Source organism: Emys orbicularis, chromosome 5 (assembly GCF_028017835.1).
Source record: "Emys orbicularis isolate rEmyOrb1 chromosome 5, rEmyOrb1.hap1, whole genome shotgun sequence".
Lineage (NCBI taxonomy): Eukaryota > Metazoa > Chordata > Testudines > Emydidae > Emys > Emys orbicularis.
Genome location: NC_088687.1, coordinates 87,967,078 through 87,992,273, shown reverse-complemented (window position 1 = coordinate 87,992,273; position 25,196 = coordinate 87,967,078). Strand labels below are relative to the sequence as shown.

General features: G+C 41.0%; 1 protein-coding gene across 3 annotated transcripts in view; it reads right to left on the bottom strand.

The window, feature by feature from the left end:
* MTUS1 (microtubule associated scaffold protein 1) overlaps positions 1 to 25,196 on the bottom strand; it is a 151,542-nt gene that overhangs the window by 56,743 nt on the left and 69,603 nt on the right. For all 3 annotated transcript variants that reach the window (XM_065405100.1, XM_065405101.1, XM_065405102.1), the window contains one exon: positions 7,286 to 7,503. In XM_065405100.1, the coding sequence (XP_065261172.1) occupies positions 7,286 to 7,503 (218 nt within the window). The remainder of the gene's footprint in view (positions 1 to 7,285; positions 7,504 to 25,196) is intronic.

Genomic DNA, 25,196 nt, shown 5'->3' with positions numbered 1-25,196 from the left:
CTGGGCTATCTCACCAGGCATCTCACTGTAAAACGTTCCTGGATACTGTGAATCAAAATTCCAATCCTCTTCTTGCCACTGTTTGAGGACTGACAGCAATGTCATAGAATCATAGAAGATTAGGTTTGGAAGGGACCTCAGGAGGTCATCTAGTCCAACCCCCTGCTCAAAGCAGGACCAACGCCAACTAGATCATTGCAGCCAGGGCTTTGTCAAGCCGGGCTTTAAAAACCTCTAAAGATGGAGATTCCACCACCTCCCTAGATAACCCATTCCAGTGCTTCACCATCCTCCTAGTGAAATTGTTCCCCTCTCCCCCCCCCCCCCAATATCCAACCTAGACCTCCCCCACTGCAATTTGAGACCATTGCTCCTTGTTCTCTCATCTGCCACCGAGAACAACCTAGCTCCATCCTCTTTGGAACCCTCCTTCAGGTAGGTGAAGGCTGCTATCAAATCCCCCATCACTCTTCTCTTCTGCACACTAAATAAGCCCAGTTCCCTCAGCCTCTCCTTTTAAGTCATGTGCCCCAGCCCCCTAATCATTTTCATTGCCCTCCACTGGACTTTCCAATTTGTCCACATCCTTTCTGTAGTGGGGGGGCCCAAAACTGGATGCAATACTCCAGATGTGACCTCACCAGTGCCAAATAGAGGAGAATAATTACTTCCCTTGATCTTCTGGCAATGCTCCTACTAATGTTGCCAAGAAGGCTAGTGGCATATTGGGCTGCAAGGGCACACTGTTGATTCCACCACCTCCCTAGCCAGTCGGTCCCCAGCCTGAAGCAGTGCATGAGATTCTTCTGTCTTAAGTGCAGGACTCTACACTTATCCTTGTTGAACCTCATCAGATTCCTTTTGACCCAATCCTCCAATTTGTCTAGGTCACTCTGGACCCTATTCCTACCCTCCAACGTATCTACCTCTTCCCCCAGCTTAGTGTCATCTGCGAACTTGCAGAGGGTGCAATCCATCCCATCATCCAGATCATTAATGAAGATGTTGAACAAAAACGGCCCTAGGACCGACCCCTGGGGCACTCCACTTGATACTGGCTGCCAACTAGACATCGAGCCCTTGATTAATACCCGTTGATCCCAATGATCTAGCCAGCTTTATACTCACCTTATAGTCCATTCATCCAATCCATACTACTTTAACTTGCTGGTAAGAATACTGCGGGAGACCATATCAAAAGCTTTGCTGAAGTCAAGATATATCACGTCCACTGCTTTCCCCATATCCACAGAGCTAATTATCTCACCATAGAAGGCAATCAGGTTGGTCAGGCATGACTTGCCCTTGGTGAATCCATGTTGACTGTTCCTGATCACATTCCTCTCCTCCACGTGCTTCAAAATGGATTCCTTGAGGACCTGGTCCATGATTTTTCCAGGGACTGAGGTGAGGCTGACTGGTCTGTAGTTACCCAGATTCTCCTTTTTCCCTTTTTTAAAGATGGGCACTATATTTGCCTTTTTCCCATCGTCCAGGACCTCCTCCAATCGCCATGAGTTTTCAAAGATAATGGCCAACGGCTCTGAAATCACATCAGCCAACTCCCTCAGCACCCTCGGATGCATTAGATCTGGACCCATGGACTTGTGCATGTCCAGCTTTTCTAAACAGTCATTAACCTGTTCTTTCACCACTGAGGGCTGCTCACTTCCTCCCCATACTGTGTTGCCCAGTGCAGCAGTCTGGGAGCTGACCTTGTCCGTGAAGACTGAGGCAAAAAGAGCCTGGAGTACTTCAGCTTTTTCCACATCATCTGTCACTGGGTTGCCTCCCCCATTCAGTAGGGTCCCACACGTTCCCTGACCACCTCCTTGTTGCTAACATACCTATATAAACCCTTCTTGTTACCCTTCACCTCCCTTGCTAGCTGCAACTCCAGTTGTGCTTTGGCCTTCCTGATTACATTCCTGCATGCTCTAGCAATATTTTTATATTCCTTCTAAGTCATCTGTCCAAGTTCCCACTTCTTGTAAACTTCCTTTTGGGTTTAAGGTCACCACAGATTTCTCTGTTAAGCCAAGCTGCTGGTCTGACATATTTGCTATTCTTTCTGCACATCGGGATGGTTTGTTCCTGTGCTCTCAATAAGGCCTCTTTCAAATACAGCCAGCTCTCCTGGACTCCTTTCCCCCTCATATTAGCCTCCCAGGGGATCTTGCCCATCAGTTCCCTGAGGGAGGCAAAGTTTGCTTTTCTGAAGTCCCGGGTCCGTATTCTGCTGCTCTCCTTTCTTCCTTTTGTCAGGATCCTGAACTCTACCATCTCATGGTCACTGCTGCCCAGGTTGCCACCCACTTCTACTTCCCCTACCAATTCTTCCCTATTTGTGAGCAGCAGGTCAAGAGGAGCAAGGCCCCTAGTTGGTTCCTCCAGTACTTGCACCTGGAAGTTGTCCCCACTCTCCAAAAACTTCCTGGATTATCTGTGCACTGCTGTATTGCTCTCCCAGCAGATGTCAGGGTGATTGAAGTCCCCCATGAGAACCAGGCCCTGTGATCTGGAAACTTCTGTTGTTAGTTGTCCAAAGAAAGCCTCGTCTACCTCCTCCTCCTGGTTTGGTGGTCTATAGCAGATGCCCACCCTTGTTGCTCTGAGCTCTAAACTTAACCCAAAGACTCTCAACAGGCTTTTCTCCAGTTTCATACTGGAGCTTTGAGCAATCATACTGCTCTCTTACATATAGTGCAACTCCTACACCTTTTCTCCCCGGCCTTTCCTTCCTGAACGGTTTATACCCACCCATGACCGTGTCCAGACATGTCTGCTTCTCATCCAACATTTCTCTAAGCTGTTCTGTTCTCTGTTCAAAGTTTCAGTAGCTTATTTCTATAGCACAGTTTAAGTATCTTATCCTTAAGTTTGTTTTGCATATACAGGTGAGTCTCATCTTACACGGGGGTTCCGTTCCGCGGTTAGCGCGTAAAGCAAAAACCACGTATAGTCAAAATTACATTGAGTTGAATGGCAGGCGGAATCGCCCACACTACAGGTACAGTATTAAAATTGTCATTTTGCTATCTTTTTTTTGTTTTTGCCGACCGCATAAAGCTGAAATCGCGCATGTTAAATGCGCGTAAGATGCGACAGACCTGTAATGGGCATATAAATATTTTGTAGTCCAAATAAAATAATTCTATTTTAAGTACAATCGTCCTGATTCTAAACAGGACACAAAATGTACAATAATTACAATTCATGTATTACTTAAAAAAACATGACTTAGGCAAGATCTATGCTAATATCACTGCAGTGGCCATGTCACGTAATTCAAGCACAAAACTACCACAATGCAATTCATTTTCACCTAAAAGATAAGCCTCAACAGAATAGTTTCAGAGTATGAAGTTTAAGAAAGAAGATTTACTCTAGCTAATACTGTGGAGAAGACTGACATGTCTAGAGTTACTCTATTTCTATTAGTGTGAGAAAATATATTTTTTATTGGCACTGAATTTCAAAAGGTGAAGCCCAACTTATTGTTTTGAGCTCAAGTGAGTTCATTGGTACTTCAGTGGTTGGCTTTGATTTTAAACATTTGGACTTTTAATTCGAAGTGGATGAAAAATCTGTTTCATAATATTTAACGTTTGTCTGAACAAACAGCAATATCTAAGAGTTTTACTTCTACACAAAGTATGGATCATTTTTTATTTTACAACAAAAGGTGGCCCAGTTACAATCTTAGAGAGCAAGCAGGAGGTCTCCGTATTGGCTGGGAAGGTTTAGGAGGGTAAAATGGACAGATTTTCAGCACGCTGTCTGCAACACGGAGCACCGTCATTCTCATTGATAGTTTTACAAGAGAATATGACAGTACAATATGGGGTTCACATTTGTTTTAATGTAACAAACTCTGGTTCCTACTGAGTTTACCAAAGACACATTATGCCAGATCTTCTAAACTAGGTTTGTGGTTTCTATTAATGTAAATAACTTCAAATTTATCATATTCTTAGAAGATTAATATAGTGAATAAGTTGATAAAAGGAATATCGAAGCGTTAAAGTCAATAATCATCTGAAAACCATACTGCTCCAATTTTTTTTAAAACCTGCTACAGTTACAACCATCACCTAGCAAGATTACTACAATAGAAGAAAGAATTTTTAGTTTTAGCCTGCATTTGATAACACTGAGTATTCTGAGTTTCATTGTTCCCCTTCTTGCTTGTTGAGGTTAAAAACAGGAAAGCACGATATAAAGCCACAAAAACTTGGCAAGGGACAACAGAACAGGTATAATGACAACATTTTTAATTGACTAGATTTCAATTTGATGTGCCCTTTTAACACTGCAAGTGCACACACATTTAACAATAGCCAGTCCAGTTTCTGACATTTACGTCAGATGCCTTGCTCATTTCCAATAAATACTCTAGCTGCCAAGAAGATCACTATCTTGCATTAGTTTGTTGTAGCAACATTACAATAATAATTGAGAGAAAGTTACTTGAATTTCCGGTAAGTAAAAGCTGGGTTTTAGAATTTTAAGGTCAAGAATTCTCAAATCTTAAACTGGTTATCCACACTTCAAGCAGATCACATTTATAAAGACTACCCTTAATGAATCTTAAGTCTAACTATAGAAATCTGGGCAAATTCTGATAGCTAAAGAGTTTAATGGTTGACTAATAATTTCCTAATACAGTATTGACAAATACAAGATAATGCTTCTACAGGCATACAGTAAAGGTAGATTTAGGGCCCAACTATGGGGCCAATACCTGTGTCAGATTAGGAAAAACAGTACTGTACCATTACTAGATCCAATTAAAGAAATATATAGACAGAGTGCCCTCCTGTTACTTTACTCCAATGGGGCTGGGTGGATTTGGATTTGTCTGTGTTTTGCCAAGAATTTTAGTTAACAGCAACTCCATAGAGTCCATTTTTAGTGGAGGAAAATGCAGTAAGTTATTTCAAATGTGTGGAAGTTTACTAGGCACTAGGACTTCAGTTAAACTATGGCTATTAAGAGAATAGGAGAGACAACACAGATCTTACAAATAATGAATTTTGATAGTATAGCTTTTAATGGCAGGCATCTTCTGAAGTTGATAGTCCTGAAGATAATTTGGCTCAAACGCCAATCTAATCAGTTTGCAGACTTCAAAGGGAAATTTAAATTGGCTTCAGTTGCAGTTTAGTTAACCGAGCTGGAGGTAAAAATTCAAATACAAGCAAACAAATTTGGAAACAAAGTTACAGGTAGAAGAAAAACATAAAATACAATCTATAGCTTATACTTGTTAATAAATTACTTTCCTGTCTAATAAAGTATTTCTCACCCCAAGGTTATCCTTTGTAGAGCTTGGCAAGTCCAAAGAATTGGGATCCACTTTTCATGGGACACCCCCCTGCCTGCCCTACTGACAGTCTTCTTGTCCTCTTTCTTTTATACAATTACAGACTCATGTCATTCAATTCAGGGGTCCCTATTCAGAGACTTTTAATGGGGTTCTTTTTGTCCTTGTAAACTCTGAACCCTGCATCTGGCCCAGACTGTAAACACAAACTGAATCAGTTGACAGATGTCCATTGTTCTCATGTTAATTGGGTTAGCTCTCAGATTTCCTCTCTTCAGGTGACAGGTTTCACTCCCATCAGATTTGGGATAGAATATCCTACATGTTAGATAACTCAAATTGTTTCCCAATCAAACATATTGCAATAACCATGACAATTAGTAGTTCTTAGCTTTCAGCAGAGACCACATATGACTCCCTTTGGTGAAATATTGAGAAGGTTGTCAGATACAGGGTAATATACTTGTCTGGGTCTTCTGTGTCACATTGACCCCTTCACCTTACTCTAAAAGTAATCAGGAAAGATGCTTACCCTTTACACAGAAGCTGAACAATGTCACAGAATATTCCTGTTTCCATTAGCTGAAATAATAAATTGAATCACTTGAATCTAGGTTTTTTGTACAAGAGCAAACCATGTTTAAAGGGCCCTTAAGCGTTGACTGGATTGCTCATCAAATGTAACACCATCCTTACATGCTACGAAAACAAGTCTTTTTAAAGTAAGGGCTATGGGGCCAAGTATCCAAATAGAAAATATTTACAATAAATTTTAGCTTTTGACTGGCTGATACCAGGGGTGTCATTAAGAGTTGCAAAGACAGCTCTGTACTTTCAAAGCAGAAGAAAGCAGGGCTATGGCAGTGACCCAATGATCTATATATATGCATGTTATTTGCAGACGGTTTTCAAGATAGTAGATAGTACAGTGTATATATTGGATGTAATAATTTGAACTAGTTGTCCACAACTTATTGTCAAGTAAATTAAGTCACTAGAAGGTATCTGCAAATTATGGTAAACAGAATAATGAACACCTGCTCAATGCAGGTGGTCAATAATGTTAGGATGCATTAGCAAGGGACAGTTTAATGGTATTGACATATATTGAGTATGATTAATTGGAGGCCTTCAATTAACACTGAGAAGGCATTGAAGGCAAAGAACCTCATCTTGGATACTGTTTGTAATTGTAGTCATGTCTTAAAGGTTCTATTAGAAAAAAGGCCCAGAGAAGGGTAACAAATGCTGACACAGCCTACATTTCTATGAAGACTTCCCCCATAGGAAGAGAGATACACAATACTACATATATATAGTTTAGAGATGAAACAAAAGGTGATAAGTGTACAAACAATGAATGCTATAGAAAAAAAAAGAAAGCACTCCTACTGGAAGGTTCCTATGGGTTCATCTACACCAGTGCTTAATATGTAATGAAAGATGCCGGAGCTCAAGCAATTTTTTTTTTTTTTTTAAACTTTCGTAACTGCCATGGCAAGCCCACTGATGCCAGAGCTCTGAACTGCCAAGTCTAGAGTGCTGGGGCTCAGCCCTGACACATGTTAACACTGATCTACACAGCAAAAAACCCTGTGCAAGTGAGTCTCAGAGCCTGGGTCAAGTAACTCAAGCTCACTCTTTTGGGCTAAAAATAGCAGTGTAGACTTTTGGGCTTGGGCTGGAGCCTGGGCTCAGAGACCCTCCTCCCTAGCTAGGTCTCAGAGCTCAAAACACCTACATTATTATTTTTAGCCCAACAGCATAAGCCTGAGCCACTTCACCTGGGTTCCAAGACTTGCTGCCACTGGGTTTTGTGGGTTTTTTTGGCTGCATAGATTCACCAGATGACTCAAATGAAGACTTGTTATGTGTACAAATTAAATATCCAGAGGCCCTGCCAGATTCAGAAGACAGCACCAAATTCAAGCAAAGACTACTGCATTTGGATAGCCTTACCTCAGACTGTAGGTGCTGGATCACAACTGTTAATGCTTCAAACTTCTGGTTACTGCTTGCCAAGAATGTCTTCAAATGCAGGATAATTTCACTTTGGTTCTCACATTTTGCTTTGTATTGTGCCAACTCGCATGTTTTTGTTTCAGTTGAATGCACAGCTGGAGAGGTTTGTGTGTGTATGCATGAACTTTTAGGACTCCTCTGCTTGCCTCTCTCAACTGGAATAAAAACAAAAAACAAACCAAAAAAAGACATTCTAATTAAAGTAATCACTTCTGAAGTTTTACTAGCTACCAAAGCTGGAAGTCAAAACACAAAGGAAATAGAAACAAATATTTTAAAAAACATTTCCTGAACCACTTTGATTGGGTCAAAAGGGTTACTTTTTAATGGCATTATGGTCTTAAGGATAAGGGTCTGTACAACAGCTTCAGCGTTCTCATACCACAAAAGCCATATACAACTCAAATTGCTCTTGATTATGCATTTACATTTGTTCATTAAGTGCATTTTAGCTAACTCTTTACACTGCAATTTTGATTAGCATTTTGAAAGAACTGAAGTGGTTCTTTAGTTCTAAAGCTTTTCCTCACCTCTAAGTTTATCTAGTGAATAGTCTAATTTTCATACATTAAATGTCATCTATTTTCCAGGTCTGCAACAATTTCACATTTCCTGAACTGGAAGTTACTAAATATATTAAAGCATTCTCCCTACATGTATTTGATCCCTTTCATACTTTAATTTCCACTGCAAGATTCCACCATCTTCAGTTCACATTTACCTTTTATTAGCCAAACCTGGAGCACTTTTCTTAGTACTAATAACGTCTGTCATGGATCAAATACTTACTAAAGCTGTCAAACATCCAATACACTTTAAGCTTCCCCTATCCCTTTATGCACAGCCTGAGGATTACCTACTTTAATATTGTAACGTGGCAAATTCTGACACTTAACAGCACTAGTGTGACGGGTTCCCCCCCACCGCCCCAACCTTGGGGTGCTGCCTGGAACTGGGATACCACTGAGCCCACATGACCCACCAGCTTGGGCTCCCTTTACAATGTACTGCTGCGACAGGCCCACAAGCCCCCTCCAGCACACACACAGGTAGGGACACCCCCAGGTGCAGCTCTACACACAGATGCTGTGATCAGCTCTGCATGGGAAGGCTCAACTAAGGAACTGCCACGTACTCAAGTGCACACACCCCTTTGGAGGGCAAGCCCAAAATTATACAACCTTGCGCTGCACAGAGAACTCATGAAATTCGCTCTCCCCCTCAATGTGGAGAGGAATATACACCGCTTTCTGCCCCAAGTAATGATTTCCACACACTGGTTTTAGACCAAACAAAACAAGTTTATTAACTACAAAAGATAGATTTTAAGTAATTATATGGGATAGAAAACAGATCAAAGAAGATTACTTAGCAAATAAAACAAAAACTCAATCTAAGCTTAATATACTAAAGAAACTGGATATGAGTAGCAAATTCTCACCCTAATTGTTGTTTTAGTCAGTTTGCAGAGATTCTTGATGGCAAGCTGAACTTGCTTGCAGTTTAAAACCCCAGATATACCTTTCACCGATTAGAAATCCCTCCAGCCTGGGTTCAGCCCTTCTCCCCAAGTTTAGACCTTGTTTCTCAGACATTTCCAAGTGTCTCCTTTGGGCGGAGTCAGTAAAGAACCCAGGATGATGTCACTCCCCTGCCTTAAATAGCTTTTGCATATGGCGGGAACCCTTTTTTCTCCAACTCAGTTCCCATGCCTTTTAGTGGAAAAACACAAGTATTCTATGATAGAGTCCAGTACCAGGTGACTTGATCACATGATCCCATAGTGTCATAGCAGTCATGAGTCAGAGGCTGTTTGTAGCATCCTCAGGAAGGCTCCCCGGTGGGAGATTAGCATCTTCTAAACCCTATTGTTCTCCCTAATGGCCCTTCCCAGCCAGTCATCTAACCTGAGTGTCTTCTGCCTAGTGGGTGTCCCCTGGGTGTACATTTGTAATAGATGAATAGACAATATTCCTAATTTCAGATACCAAAATGGTACATGCATTCAAATAGGATAATGATATTCAGTAAATCATAACCTTTTCAATATCTCACATGACCTATTTTGCATAAAGTACATCATAGTTATGCCATAATCATATCACAATAATATCTCTGAAGAACATGGGGCGTAGTGTCACAACTAGATCATGTCACGTCAGAAGAGACCAACATTTCTAAATTCAGTATTTGATTCTTCCAGGTGTACAAGGTTTCTCTATAGCCTTCAATTTGGAAAGTCAGCAGTGCGTAGCTGTGCAAGCAGGGCCAGTGTCTCCCTATAGTTCTCACAGGGTGTGAGCAAATCCTATAGCAACCACAATCTGATGCAATATATAGATATCCCAAGGTAGTTTAATGAAAACATCAAGACAAATGAGCCTTTAGATTAACTATCAAGGTTCATTGAATTTAAAGCTGAGAATCAAAGGAAACTAAATTTGTAACGATTCGAGAGAGGTGAGATTTGATGGAAAAAGTGGAAAAAAATAAAAGTCCAAAATTTCTTATGCATGATAATCAGTAGTTTATAAAGTCCTTCAAAAGCTCTAAAGGCCAGTGAAATAATATTGATACATTCAGTATATCAATATCCTCCTATCATATCACTGAAAGGAGGTTGAGAACCAATGCATTTGAATTGTTAGCCTAACGTATCAATATTGTTAGTAACAACCTTGGGTGGCTTAGAGCAACTACCCAAACATTTGAAAGCAGAGTCCTCATTCAGGAAAATTAAACCAATCATGGTCCTTTTCCTTTGCCATGTGTTAAGGATCTCCTCAAGGTAATGTATACATTTCCCCCCCACACACACTCTCTCCCCTAAGAGTCCTTGAGTGCTGCCGCCCCCACCCTCAGGAAATAATGTTAGTGTCTTTATAACAAGATGCAATCCAGTCCATTTTTAAATTCACTGTCTACTACCATTAGGGTGACCAGACAGCAAGTGTGAAAAATTGGGACAAGGGGTGGAGGGGTAATAGGAGCCTATATAAGAAAAAGACCCAAAAATCGGGACTGTCCCTATAAAATCGGGACATCTGGTCACCTTAACTGCCATTGCACTTAACTTCTGATGATTAAACACTGCAGACTGTTCCAGATCTCACAAGCAACGTTACCAGATAGGGTCATCCTCATAATTATGTAGACCGCTGTGCTCATCTGTCAACATACAAGGAATTGGATATTTTATTAAACTGCACCCATCTGGTCAGTGCATATTGGCTAGAGCTTCAAATACCTATATCTCTGGGAAAAGTGCATTGCACACATTTGGGACAGTCCTCAATTGAGAACTCTTCCTAGCCTCAGAGATCTACCTTGTGCCAATGACCAGGATATGCGCAATTGTGCCAGTAGTCAGAGCTGGAGTTGGTAGTCAGGAACCAAAGCCAAGGGTCAGAATCTGGTTACCTGGAGTGCAGTGGGGCAGGGGAAGGGTTGGGGCACCAAGACAAGGACAGGAGCTATTGTAGCCACACAAGCAAATACTTAGAGCAGCCACTGAACTGCTGCAGCTGGGCTTAAGAGCCTGTCTGCTCACTCTTCCAACCAAACAGGAGGTGTAGCCTATTAGGAAGCATACTACAGACCAGCTTCTTGGGTTGCCTGGAGACTGGCTCTGCTGAAGACTCGGGTTCCTGACACCCTGGGGCTCTATAATAATTGTCTGGCTGAATGAATGCAGCTGCCATTCAGCTGAATCAGAGCCAGACCCACCTCTTTGTGAAAGCTTTTTTTTTTTTTTTTTTTTTTAAATTTAGGAACTGGTTCCCCTGACTCCACTGGGAGTCTGACCAATCTGATATGAAGTTGCGCAGGAGGAGAAAATGAAGAACTATTCTATCAGTAGGGTGTATCCCATATACTTGTTACATTTAAGAGCCTAGGTATAACAAGGAATGTAAGCACTCCTGTAACGTCTTACCTGAGCTACTTTGGAGTGGCTTGGTCCATATGTTTTTTTAACAAAACATTCAATCCTGACAACCATTTGAGCTTCTACATCTGTGCACTTAGTTGCTGAATAGCAACTGAAATTCTGCCCCTATGAATAACTAAGCTTTGCCACATCCCAAAGCTTATCCGCTTGAGAATTTCTACTGCTTTCTTGAGGTTTATAGAACTAAACCAGAACCTTTTGCTTTACCCCAAGTGACTTTATTGGTATGTCAACATTGCAACAATACCCACAGCTGGCCCATGCCAGATCACTCAGGCTCACAGGGATCAGGTTGCAAGGCTGTAAAATTGCAGTGGAGACATTCTGGCTTGATCTGGGACCCACCCTTCCGTGCAAGATCCCAGCTCCTAAATGCTGGGACCCCATGAGGGGTGAGAGTTCTAGAGCCCGGGCTTCAGCCAAGCCCAAATGTGTACACTGCAATTTTATAGCCCCGCAGCCCCAGAGTCAGCTGACACAGGCCAGCTGCAGATGTTTTATTGCAGTGTAGACGTACCCTATGAGTAAGGATATGGATTTAGTCACAGAGATCACTGATTCCATGACTTTAACAGACCTCCGTGACTTCAACCCCGTGGAGGTGGGGCTCCGAGCTATTGGCCCACCTCATGGCGTCAGGGCTCCAGCCCCATGCCAGGGGGCTTTGGCTTCTGTTGCTTATTGCCCATGTCCTGCTTGTGACTTTTACTAAAAATACCTGTGACAAAATCTTAACCTTACCTCTGAGTACATGCTAATGCCCTTCTACTTTAAACTGAGGTTATTTTCCTTAGAAAAAGATTTTTAAATATGAATGATAGAATTTCTAAAAAAAGTGTTCCAAACAAGGCTAAATAAGAAAGAATTGGAGCAGAAACAATCAAACCGTTCACCTCCAAGCTTTGTAATTCGAGGATCAGTTAAGTTTTTTCTTACCCCAAGCCATCCTCTTTTCGTGTTTCTTCACCAAACTGTTAGCTTCTAGAGTGGTCTGAAGACTAACTTCCTCATTCAAGCATTCATTGTTATCCTTAAGTCCTTGCTTCTGATCCTCTCTGTTAGCAAGATCCAGGCTGGTCAAAGCTTTCTGGCTTTTTTCCATTTTCTGGAAAACTTTAACAACATTGGTCAAATTGCTGCTAATTCCTTCAATCAGATATACCAGATCAGCCTGGGCATTTAACTGAACTTCCATTTCTTTCCTCACCGTCTGGATCTCCTCAACTACAGTTTTTAATTCCAATTGACTGGATTTAATCTCTGCTTTGAAGTCATCTTTCATCTGTTGCTGGCTCCTCTGTGCATCAAGAACTGTTCTTATTTCCTTTCGGGAAATTTCCATGCCATTTCTTAATTCCTTTTGGCCGGCTTTCATTGCCTCCTGGCTAGCTTTAATTTCTGCCATCATGGCAGCTTAACTCTCTATCTCTGCTCCAGCAGGAGCCACAGATGTCTTCCTGGATATATTACTCCACAGTGACAACAGCTGTCACAGGGTCCAAGCCATCAGGAAGGTTTGCACACCAGCAGCTAGTTACCACTTATGTGGAGAAGTAAGCAGGTAGCCCTCTGGTGAAGTATCCTATTTCAGGTTACAGTCAGTACACTTGACTGAAGACACTAGATAGAAGCAGAGCACACCTTACAGAGCTCTGTGGAATAGTTCAATCCCAAATTTCAACAAGAGTATTGGTTAGTTTAACAACCGCCTGATTTTGCCACACCCAACCTATTAAATCCTTTGCTGTCATCCACATATGTGGGATGTCACTCGGAAAGTCACTCCCAACAGTCATTTGTTCCAGCTGTCCATCAAAAGCACCAGTGGGAGTCGTTGCCAATATGTTTGGCTTTGCAACACAAGAGGCATCCATAAGAACTCAAAAACCCTTTCTCTTCAAGGGAAGGGCTCAAATGAATGCCTTTAACTGCACATAAAAGTTTGAAATCACTTATTTCTCAGTTAATGGCCTCAATACTATGCTGAACTGGGTGGCTCTGCAGTGTCCTTCTGGTGATGTTCCTAATTAGATGTTAATGAATAAATCCATGAGTGCCTTTGCCACAAACACCATCACTACAACTAGTACTGCCTTTGGACAGTCTCAAGACCACCACATACTAACTGATAATGGAACATCAGTTATCTTCATCCCTGAGCTAAATTCTCTAGTTCACAGTTGAGGACCAGTGGCAGAATAGCATGGGGAAGATTACCTATTCTATAATGTTTGATGTGTTTTCAAGGTCTTCATTCAGTAGGCCTAGCAACCCAGCAAAATTTGGTGTGTTAACTTTGCTTTTAAAAAGCTAGGTTTCATGTCTAACTATAGACATAATAATTCTACATAAGCATATTTGCAAGTAGTTAGATACCTGACTGCCCAGCCATTTGGATATAGCATGCTATTCAGTTCCTTTTTATTTACCTCTTTCAGCGCATGTGTATTTCACTAGGTATGTCCCAAGATGGTTGTACCAACAGCTGTGGCCTAACCTGTCTTATACAAGGTGGTTTGACAAGATGTGTTAAGAGACTGAATTGCAGTGGAGACATTCTGGCTGAAAATTCCAGCCTCATTTGCAAGAACTCAAAGATGATACCTTGTTCCCTGATTGGATGGTGAGAAAAGACCACTTATTTTGATTGGACCATTTGAATCTTCAGAAGTATGGATCACCATTTGATTGGTCCACACCAGCACCTCCAAGAACAGGAACCAAGTTGGACCACCCAGCAGAAATGGGATAAAGCAACCTGCAGACATCAAGTACCTAATTCTGATAGGTACTTTTAACAGTGTCTATTTTCCAGCAGTTTGGGTTGCTCACTAATGCACCAGAAAAGGACTATAGTAGTGTCCGTCCTTTTCAAAACTACTTTAGAATTAGAATGAACAAATTACTGTTAACTCAGACACATGTACAGTGTCCTACAATCTACCACAGTTAATGGTTTCATACTGCCTTTCAAGTTTAGGTGGATACAGACATAAAACTGTTCAAGTGTACGAGCCTCTTGAACTGCACCCAGTCTATGCAGTCCATCACAAGTGTAGGAGTTGATCGCAGGTAGTTAGGGGTGCTAATCAGATCCTGGTGGTAACGTTCATTGGAAATTAGGTAACAAGGGGTTGACTATTATAAATCCACTGGAAAAGAGGCCTTGATGAATTAGTATGGAAGAACTGACCACATTTTCTTGTGATCTAGTTTTGGATTGCTTTTCCTCCGTTATGTTAGCAACACTGGAGTTGATAACCAAATGGCACAAGAGAGGCCCTATTCTGAGGGACTCTATCAAAAATCTAAACAAAGTCTTCTTCCCAAGATATGCTCAGCCTCTAATTGTTATTGTGGGTGTGTTATTTGGTTCAGAAAACGTGAATGGTTATATTGACCGATTTTCTAGTTAGCCAACTCACAGTCCAATACTATTTTTGCCTTCTTATATCCTATACTATTAGTTACTGCTAAGAATATTTAATAAAACTTTATAAAACTAAATTCAACTCTCAAGTCCTTTCCTTTAGTTAAGCCATGAAAATAAAAAACATAAAAAAACCTTAAGGAAGGTGGTATAGGTATTCAGTTATGAAACTGAATAACTAAAGTTTGTTTTATACCTTTTCTTACATTCTGCTTTCATTTATGCTGCTATAAAATGATTCAGCTTCTATTCCAGTTTGAGAGAGACACTCAATCATATCTCAGGATTTACTTTACTTGAGAATATTTCCTGTTTATGAAATAGCCATCCTGGACTAATAGTCACACTCAGACTACCTGGTCTCAAAGGCTAATGAGGTATTAAGCTCAAACAGGAAGTCAATGTATGTAAACAAAAAAAAAATTGCCAAATTTTCTGTACATGTTTTGCTTGATCATAAAATGTAAAGATAGTTAAGTTAGTCACAAAGCATTTATGGTATTTGTATAGAATACCCTAAATATTCTCTCTATTTAACTAAAAGCAAAAACAGATCATCCATATTTCTATAAATACGAGAACAATAAATCTAGGAAGGAGAAGAGTCCAAGCAAGTGTCAATCTGGCACCATTTTGAAGTTGTTTACACAAAAATAAACTGACTAGAGAACTGAAGAGTAATTCTATGTGGGCAAACCTTCAAAAGCCATAGTTACTGCTATTTAGTACCATGTTTAATGAACCTTTACAGTAATAAGCCTAAATAAATATCTTTAAAAATAAATTAAATATGTACTTACTTGTGGGGGATGGAAATTGAACAGGTGACCATTGCGGGTGGGGGGGGAAAAGAGGAAAACAAAGATGTTCAACCAACCAATCTTTTCACTACTTCACCAATTTTTTGAGAGAAGACAAAAATGTCTTATAATTATTATAGGCAGAAATAGCAGCTGGGGGAGATTGGGACTTGCATGGAAAATGGGAGCCAGATTGATTTGGGAGGTTTGGGGGGATGGGAAGAAACAGACTGGTTGGACAAGGAGAGAGTTGGTGTAGACGAAGACTAGAAGCCAGAAAGGGAGTGGAGAATGGGACTGGCTAGATCAGGAGATTGCGAAAAGGAGCTTTATTTCATCTCTTTTACTCAAGCAAAGATTTGCCTATCTGCAGACTTACTTTAGTTTTAACTTGGCTGTTCACATATTAGCCTAAAAAAATTGAAAAACAGCCATTAAATACCTACACTGGGAAGAGTATTAATTGTCCAAAGACTTAAAATGTCAACTGTGTTTAAAGAATTACTGACTCATGAAATAATTAAATCCTGTTAGTGCACTGAATGTGGAGATTTGTGTTTTACTAGCAATAACAAAAACATTCTAGAACAAGGATGGCTGCCTGTTCTTCCAGAAAGTGAAATGTATGGATATTTTACTAATCTGTTGAAAGATTTTAAACAGTGATGTTTGTTTTTTGAAGAAAATGCTACAGTGTCTGAATTAAGCCTACTAATTCCAAATATGTTTGGAAAGTAGCACAATATAAAAGGCAATTTGGGAGGTCTACCTGTTTGATTAGAGCCTAAAGAGCATAGAATGACCCTAATCTTCTGCTCCATATATTTTTATCTGTTCCTTCCACAAGCAACTCCCAGAAGACAAATGGCACAGCATGACTAGCTGACAGGTCTGATCCCAGTATTCCTTTCCTCTTGCAGATGCCGTTCACAGAATAAACAAATATAGGCAAAGATTTTGTCATTTAAAACAGTTTTCCACTAAAGCGCACACATTTTTGAACACTGAAGCAGTAAGAGTTTTAGCCACCTTGATCTCCTGCTTTTGACCATCTTAGTGTGCTTGCTGCATGACAAGTGCAACGTCCTGCTTGGGGTTCCTAGAAATGTGAGACATCATTACCCTTCTCAGCCTCAGCAAGTGAGAGTTTTGCCACTGCTAAGCTATTAGCTCCCTGACCCACCAGCAAACTCTTCAGGACTCTGCCAGTCCAAACCTTGCCTGCAGTTAACGATCAGGCCCTCTCACTGGACGCTCAGAGGTTAAGTTTGCTGCCTCCAAAAGAGACAGGAGACACACTGGCCTGTTTATCTGAAGACTTACACTTCAGTATGCAGCACTGAGATGGTTTTGTAATAAAAAAAGAATGAATTTAACAACAAAGAACAGAGATTTAAGTGATCAACAAGAATTAAAAAACAAGTAAAAACAAAACACTTTCTAGGTGACAAACTCAATTTCAGCAAATTACAATATTTGAGAAGATTTCTCATCTACAGTTAGTTTCCAACCTTCAATGCCAAGAGGATCCACTTTTCTCATGAGCTTCAAGGGTGCTGCTCCCTTTTGCCCCCCTTATCTCACCGCAAAGTTCATTGTCTGTTTCAAGAGCCAGGGAAAATGCAGACTCCATCCTCCCATCCCGATTATTATGCAATCATTGCCCCTACTTGCTAGGTTTTGGTAAGTTGACTATTTGGGGTGGAACTTTTATCCCAGTGGAGCATTTGGGCACCCATGACATTTGTCTGTTGGTAATGCAGGTATTCTTCCAGCATGCCACTATTTTAAAATTCTATTTCCCTACAAAGGGAATAGAATACCTGTTTGAAATGTAATTTCTCAAGCCTATTTGGGACCAGTTTGAAAGGGAAGATGGCCTTGCGAGAAAGGCACTTGTCTGGGTTCAATTTTGAGTTCAGGAGATCTAGGTTCATCTCCTGACTGACCCTGGGCAAGTAATTTAATCTCTGCTCTCAGTTCAAAAGCTGCCACATGGGGATTATAATACCATTTTGCCAACTTAAATTGTAACTAAGGTTTGTCAGAAATTTTGTTCAATTGGAGAACACCAATTTAGAGTGAAATGTTTTGCTGAACCTAAAATGGATCTGACAAAACTTCCATTGAAACACAGTAGTCCACAGGGATGCTCTGCCCCGCCTCATCAGGAAGGACAGGGATTCCCCCTTTTCAGACAGCTCTCATCATAAGCTCTTCAGGAGAGGGACGGTCTCTTACTGTAGGTTCATACAGTGCCTAGCCCAAGGGGACCCTAGTGTCAGTTGGGGCCCCTCTAGGCATCACTACAATATAAATAAGTTCTGAACATGATCCTCTATCTGTGCAAGCTTTGTTGCTGCTAATTGGTACTATCTTTATTCAAGTAATCATAGGAGCCAGGGGGAAATTTATAAGCCTACCATCCCTCACGTCTTACAACCTACCCAGTACCCATGCTGTTTGAAGCCAGTGTCCTTTAAGCACTTTTTGGAGCAGTACTGCAGATCCACACATACGCTAACCTTTTTCTCATACTGTTACCTTTCTCGATTCTGCCCTCCTTGAGGTCAGAAGTCAGCTGTGTCTGGGGATACTGTTTATCTACATTAACGGTCACCAAATCTGAAGCAAAATTTAGAGGAAAAAGAAGTGCTTTTTGAAAGTTGAGCCATATACAAATCTCTCCAGAACTGAAGAGAATTAACTGTGGCTTGGTCGGCCTGGCCTAGATGCTGAACCAATCTGTCTGTTGAAGATAAAAACCTTATATAGTAGAAGGTTCTCTGCTTCTGTTAACAGCAGCACATGGTCTTTCAACCTTTACCTTGAAGTTTGACATAATCCTACCATGTGCATAGTGAGTATCCACTGTAATTTGAGACCCTCTGTTTAGAGAGAATCTGGAATTTTGTGCACTCAACTGTTACAGTCCATATTTGTACATTACATCATCCATTGGGTTAGGCATCAATACAACATTTACATTATTATTTCTAACTTGAATATATTTGTTACCCCTTGTCTCCCTCCACAGAGCATGGATTTCTTCCTAATTTACATGCTGTTGGTGGAAGTGAGGTGAAGAAGGGAGGGAAGAGGGACTTGAAAATATTTAATGCGCTTCAAAGAACTAAGCCTGTCTAATACACAAGTCTAATACACAAACCTTGCAATACACCCGGGAACATTTCAAACACCCACGCTGCTTGCTGGTCTGGAGCAAGCTTCTTCTGCAGAAAAATCCTTTAGGCTATGTCTACACTACCACAGTAAGTCGACATATGCTACGCAACTCCAGCTATGTGAATAACTTTAACTCCGACGAGAAGAGTTAGGTGAGTACAGGGGTTGACTGGAGAGCAATCTGCTGTCGATTTGGCAGGTCTTCACTAGACCCACTAAATAGACCACCGGTGGATCAATCTCAGAGTGTCGATCACGGCTGTAGTGTAGACATAGCCATAGTATGTTAAATACTTCACTGTCTCACTTTCCATTCTGATTGCCAGGTCGTATTTAGACAACATTAATTCCACTATCTGCATACAATCTACGTTTCATATGGTAATTTTTCAATTACTCACGTTTGCACTGTCCCCGCTGGATATTCAAGTTTGTTTATTCATCTCTTCCAGCAATGAAATAATCAACTTCTGGAAATCTTTGTGGGCCACTCAGATGCTTCAGAGCATAAAGCATTTACAAAGGCACCATAATATGTTGCCACACAACTTTTATCAGCCTTTCCATTTTGTTCACACAAGACACCATACATAAATCAAGTCTATGGTTACTATGGGAATCATCATTCCTTAGGTTGTGTTACTCTCAATAATTCTATTATGATCAGGGCCGGCTCCAGGCACCAGTGGAGGAAGCACGTGCCTGGGGTGGTACATGCTAAGGGGCAGCATTCCGTCCATTCTTGGGGCGGCACAGTCCAGGCGGCTTTTTTTTTTTTTTTTTGCGCGCTTGGGGTGGCAAAAATGGTAGAGCCGGCGCTGATTATGGTGCAACAAGAATGAAATAGGATGATGGCAAAAAACATTCAAATGAAGACCCTATTATAGCAGTCATTTGTTGGTCACCTCTAGCAACAATTTCCATTGTCCAAATTTCACTCAACTTTCCAAAAAAAAAAAAAAAAAAAAAAAAATTCACCTTTTGGGCTGAAAGTTTACATTACTTGACAGTCTAAAGATTAAAAGTGTTCAGAAAACATAGTCCTCCTTCACAAGTTTCAATTCTGTAATGGATCCTCTTACCAAGACTACTGGCAATAATGGGCTGAAAATAATCTAAAATAAATGTTTAATGCTCTTTTCAGACTCTGTCATTAACAGCAATAACTCTTGGTAGGCCGAGTCTCCTCTGCCCTAGGATGTGATGGTCTTGGCTTCCTGGCAGATTGCAACAGGGGAACACCATAGGAATAGACCACCAGTCAATGCTGGCGCAGTTATGCAGAAAATAGGAAGCTACCTCAGGCAGCAAGGTATTGGGACCAGCAGAATATTGAGTAAATGTGTGTGAGTATAGATATTCGTTGACATTACAACTCCTAGAATGATGTCAGAGTGCAGTGTCTCCCAGCTTCTGTTTCCTCACCTGCATGAGGGGACCATACATCATTCTAGGAGTTGGGTACCAGCACATTTTACTTCCTTAAATCAGTTGTTGAATAAGGCCTCTGCATTCCCCACTTGGACCCACGCTCAAAATGATTTGTATTAGTGAGTCTTTTCCAAAATTAAGTTTTTTCCTTGGGGCTTTATGATGGTTTTACTTCTATAGAAGTGGGCTTCTGAGCTGCTATAATGAAGCCTCATCAGCACTTTCAAAAGTGTTCATTTCCTGTACGGCAACATTTCTCAATCTGTATCACTGGAACTCTTCTTCCATCACATGGTTTCCATGCACCTTTTCCTCTGCTTTACTCACTGAATTTCCATTTGAGTTTTAATTGAAAGTCAAAATCTCAGGGTTGCATGGTTATTTGTGGTTTGGCTCCCTGGTGTTTCATGTTCTTCTTGTTCCTACCCAAGCTTCTAAACTCTTGCTGTAACATGTATGGTTTTAAAAAGTTACACTGTGCTTTCCTTCCACCTTTACAGAGATAGGTTACCCCAATTTTAAATGTAGTTAAACTGAGCCCAATAAGATAAGTAATTTTCCAAACATAAAAGTCAGCAACAGAACTGGGAATAAGATTTGCAGACTCCAACCCCATTACTCCAGCTCCTGGACATTCCCTTCCTATACTATTTTGAAGAGGAACACAGTTTGTTAGAATCTGCACTCAGTCTTTGGATACACTAGACTTTCTTCCCCAACTTCCAGCTCTTCCTATCATTGGTATAGCTCTATCAGTAACCACAGAAACTTGTTTTACTGTCACTACTAGTCCTCCAACAAGCAGGATTAGACTACACAATGGGAAGATGCTAGAGGCCATTGCTTTGTCTACAGTAAGAGCTTCCATCAATGCTATCACTGCTGGTTGTATTAGTAGAGAAGAAATCCAGGAAAACCTTAGAAATGGAGACTTTCCTTTAATGCTCCAGTCTGTTGGACAATTTGAAGGGATAGTCTTTATAAATTATGTTTAACAAGCACTTAAAAAAAAAAAAAGTGTCCAGATTTGGATTTGGAAGGTGTAACTAATATAGCAGACAATTACTTGCCTATTTAGGTAATTAAGAGATTTTAACAAATACTATAAGCAAAACCCAGCTTGGTACTTGTCCAGCTTACTGTACTATGCCCATGGCAAATAGTCTATGTGCCTACCTTAGAAAAGGAAAAGGGGAGGGCAGGACAGGCTGATTTTATAGTGTTAATTATTGTACTACACCTACTTCAAAAAAATCCATTCTGGACCTGTAACAGCTAGAATTGAAATTGATTCTATCTGTTAGAGGTCCAGAATGGATTTCTGAAATAAGTCTATTACAATAGGTGTGGACCAAATCTACAGAGATAATTGGAAACTAAATTAAACCGGTTTGAAAGATTTTCAATCTCATTTCTACAAAAGGATATATAAACATAGGAGGAAGTGTTCTCTAGACATGGCATAAATTTGCTTTTCAAGTTTTTAAATGAAAGTTGATGGTGCAAAATGCTGTAGTTTGTTCACAAGGATAAAAGTCCAACATCTGCTCTTGAGCTGTAAAATAATACACACCTTTGTTTAAAGTAGGGGAGGAGACAAGATCTATTTTACTGTTACAAGTCATGTCAGCCTGGAATTAGAATCCAGTAGGACACAGGGAAGGTCTGGCTGTGTACACAGAGTTCTCTTTCCAATATAAGATGACATTTATTATGAGATTTAAAATAGTTATGCAGGAAAACAAAACAGAACAAGCATTGTAATTTTCTTCTATAGAAGTGGGTCTTAAACTGATGTGGGGACCTCTTGTGGTCCCCACAGCTCCTTGTCCACAATGGAGGGGCAATATGTCACGCTTCAACTGGATGAAGACAGTGTAAGGAGTTTTGAGACCACTGATTCAGTAAGAAAACCATTGTAGGGTTACATCTTCATGACCTAGAAAACACTTCAGAGTTCACACTGACAGTGGGGGGCAGTATTTGCCATGTATTAGCAACACCTACCAATTTAATCAAAACTTCTCTGGCTTGCACAATTGTTTTTCTCTTTAATGTGAGTACTCTACAATAGATGTGTACCTTAATGAATACTTGCAATGCCTGCCAAATGACAAAAATAATTCTGGATACATGCACATATGCACTTGATGGTGTTGGGGAGAGACTGTCTGAATGATGGTATGGTGTAAAGCATAGGGAGGTTGTGGAATCTCCATCATTGGAGATTTCTAAGAGCAGGTTAGACAAACTCCTGTCAGGGATAGATAGATAATGCTTGGTCTTGCTGTGGGTGCAGGGGACTGGACTGGCTGGCCTCTCAAGGTCTTTTCTGGTCCTGGATTCTACAATGGCTGAACAATTTTGTGGAAGATCTAAGCAGCAGCAGATGTTAAATCTCCATATTTAAATTAAACCTCTCCCCCAAAGATACAGAAAACCTTAGGTTTTAAGAAATTTAAGACCACATTGGATAACACATTAATCTATTTCCACACTTTTTTCCTCCCCTTCCTGTGTTACAATCAAGTAGAAGTGAACTACTGACAGAACAGAAATATGAAGGAATAAGTACCTCTGGGTCAAGACTGGATTCACTCCCAAATAAAGTGAAGGCTGGAAAAAGTTCAACAGGACAAACAGTCTTAATAATTTTCCTTAGTGAGACATTTGAACAGAATTTAAGCAATTATGCCAAGCACTAATTCACTGGGAAGCAATTCTTCCAACATGACCAACATTTAGTTAATGGATTAGCAAACAATATAACTCAGAAGATTTGTCCACTCAATTTAATCATACATCCACAAGTTCTGACATTTGCCTCAAACTCGTCTGAACTGCCCAAAGTTTTTGAAAGAGACCCTGCGTAAGGCCCAAGGGATTGCAGAGGGCTGCAGTCTTTCCTCCAGAGCAGTGCCCCCTCCCCCATACCTCACCACAAGTACCACTGTGGTCAAAAAGCTAAAATAATCAGAGGTTATCATGCACCAACACCATTTCTTAAACCATACCCACAGCTACTTGGGAGGATCAAAGACTTAATTGAGCCAAAGTATTACTATAACCAGACATTGGTGGTTATTTTCTTAAAGTCCTTAAAACCATTAGCTATTTAACTCATGCTAGTGCAATTGGGTAATGTTGAGTTATTGGAACAAGTGCCACTGGATTTAATTGGGCCCGTTGTATATAGGACACACTGGAAGTCCTAAAGTAGTACACTGGAGACCCATTCTAATTCTCAACCTGATACCTGAACCATATTTTAAATTATATTAGGTGGTGCCAAGATTATATCCCCAGATTTGTTTGCCAACTTCAGCTTCCTAGTTTACAATACACAGTGCACTCAAAGATAATCTGCACTAGAGACTTTTGGTTGCATGCATGCAACTCAGTTCTAGAGAGGTTCCTTCAAAAGCTAAGGAGCAATTTCCATATTTGTAAGTGAAAATGTTTGAAAGAGTACCAGAAGCATTACAATTAAACACATTAAGAAATCTCCCATTATGTAGATATTGTGCTTTGTATATCAGGACCAGAAGCTTCAATCCCACATACTCACCCTGATATAGTTTGCTGCAATTCAGGATGAAAAGTAGTTTGCCAAAAAAAAGTCTCCCTTTTGCTTACACTACATGCCCCTTGCGTAGTCTTTCAGGGACAAGCCAGGAGAAATTACTGGGGTATATAGTCTACAACAGACCTACTTAGGCTATAGATTAAAACTAACATTTTTGAACACTTAACAGTGAGGACGCAGGCATGGTAAAGCTTTTGGGTGGGGAAATAAGTCAGGTATAGCAAATAGAATTTCTCCCGTTAAGTTAATGACAAGATTTGTTGCAGAACCTAACACAGAGCTCTTAAAATCTGAAGACTAGGTAACCCTGAATTGCTAGTATTATTTCAACGTTATGTGTAATGTAGTAACATCCAAAGGCTCCAGTTGCTAATTAAAATCTGTTCTATACTAGTAGTAACTGGCAGTTCTGACCATCTGATGGCTGCTCAGTAGCCAATCTAGAAGGAGTTTTGTAGTCAGTTGAGTTCCCTGTGAGTAGATGTTCATATCCCCAATGCCACCGCACCACAACTGACACCTTTGTTGGCAGTTACAGCAGAAATCAATGACTTCACGTAGACTGGGAATGAACTCTCTCACATCCAGGTAACTGCTGAAGCACATTTGAAGGATAATACAAGGAAGCCCCACCTGAAGCGCTCTCCTGCAGCAGGCCATGGCATGATGGGCGCATCTGCCTCGGTTTCCCTCCTTTAGACTCCCCAGCAATAGTCCAGAGGCTTTCTGTGGCCAAAGAGCCCTTGTGCAGTTAATGTATTACAAAAGTCCCAAAACTAGTGTCCAGATTTCCCTCAGCATAGTCCAAACAGTAGATGCAACATACAGCCCTGATGTCCCTTACCATGTCCCAGTTCTCCACTGCAGCTCTCTACTGTTCCTGAACCAGGACAGCCACCCTATCCCTTCCAACAGGAGAGCAACACTGCACTTACCAGCAGAAATCCCCACAGCCGTCTCTGTTGGGAGCATCCCTCACTCTCACTGGCCCTCTCATAGTTCCTCTGCGTCCAGCTCTCCAGCCTTGGGATAGGTCAGCAGGCAAGTTCCTCCACCGCTCCCCTGCCTTCAGCCCTCTGAGGCCCAGCAGGTAACTCTCTCCTTTGCTTCTCCTTGCTTCAGCCCTGGCAATCTGGTTTGGGGTGCCAGCCAGCAGATTCCTCTTGCTGCTCTCCTACCTTCAGCCTTCTCTCAAGTCCTAAACATACAGTCTCCTAGCCAATTGTTCCCTCTTCCCAGTGAAGACTTGCAGAGATCTTTCCACTTCTCTCTGCAGCTTTCCCCCCGAAGACCTCCTCCAGTCTCCTGACTGACTCTCACCTGGATTCTCACTCAATGGGTCTCCCCCTGACCTTTCACGGTCTCTGGATGCTGCCTTGTCAAATGAGAGCCCCTGCTGTGGCTCAGGGGAGCTGAACCTGCTTCAGTTACAGGGGCCAGCCATTCTGTGACATAGTATACTTGTC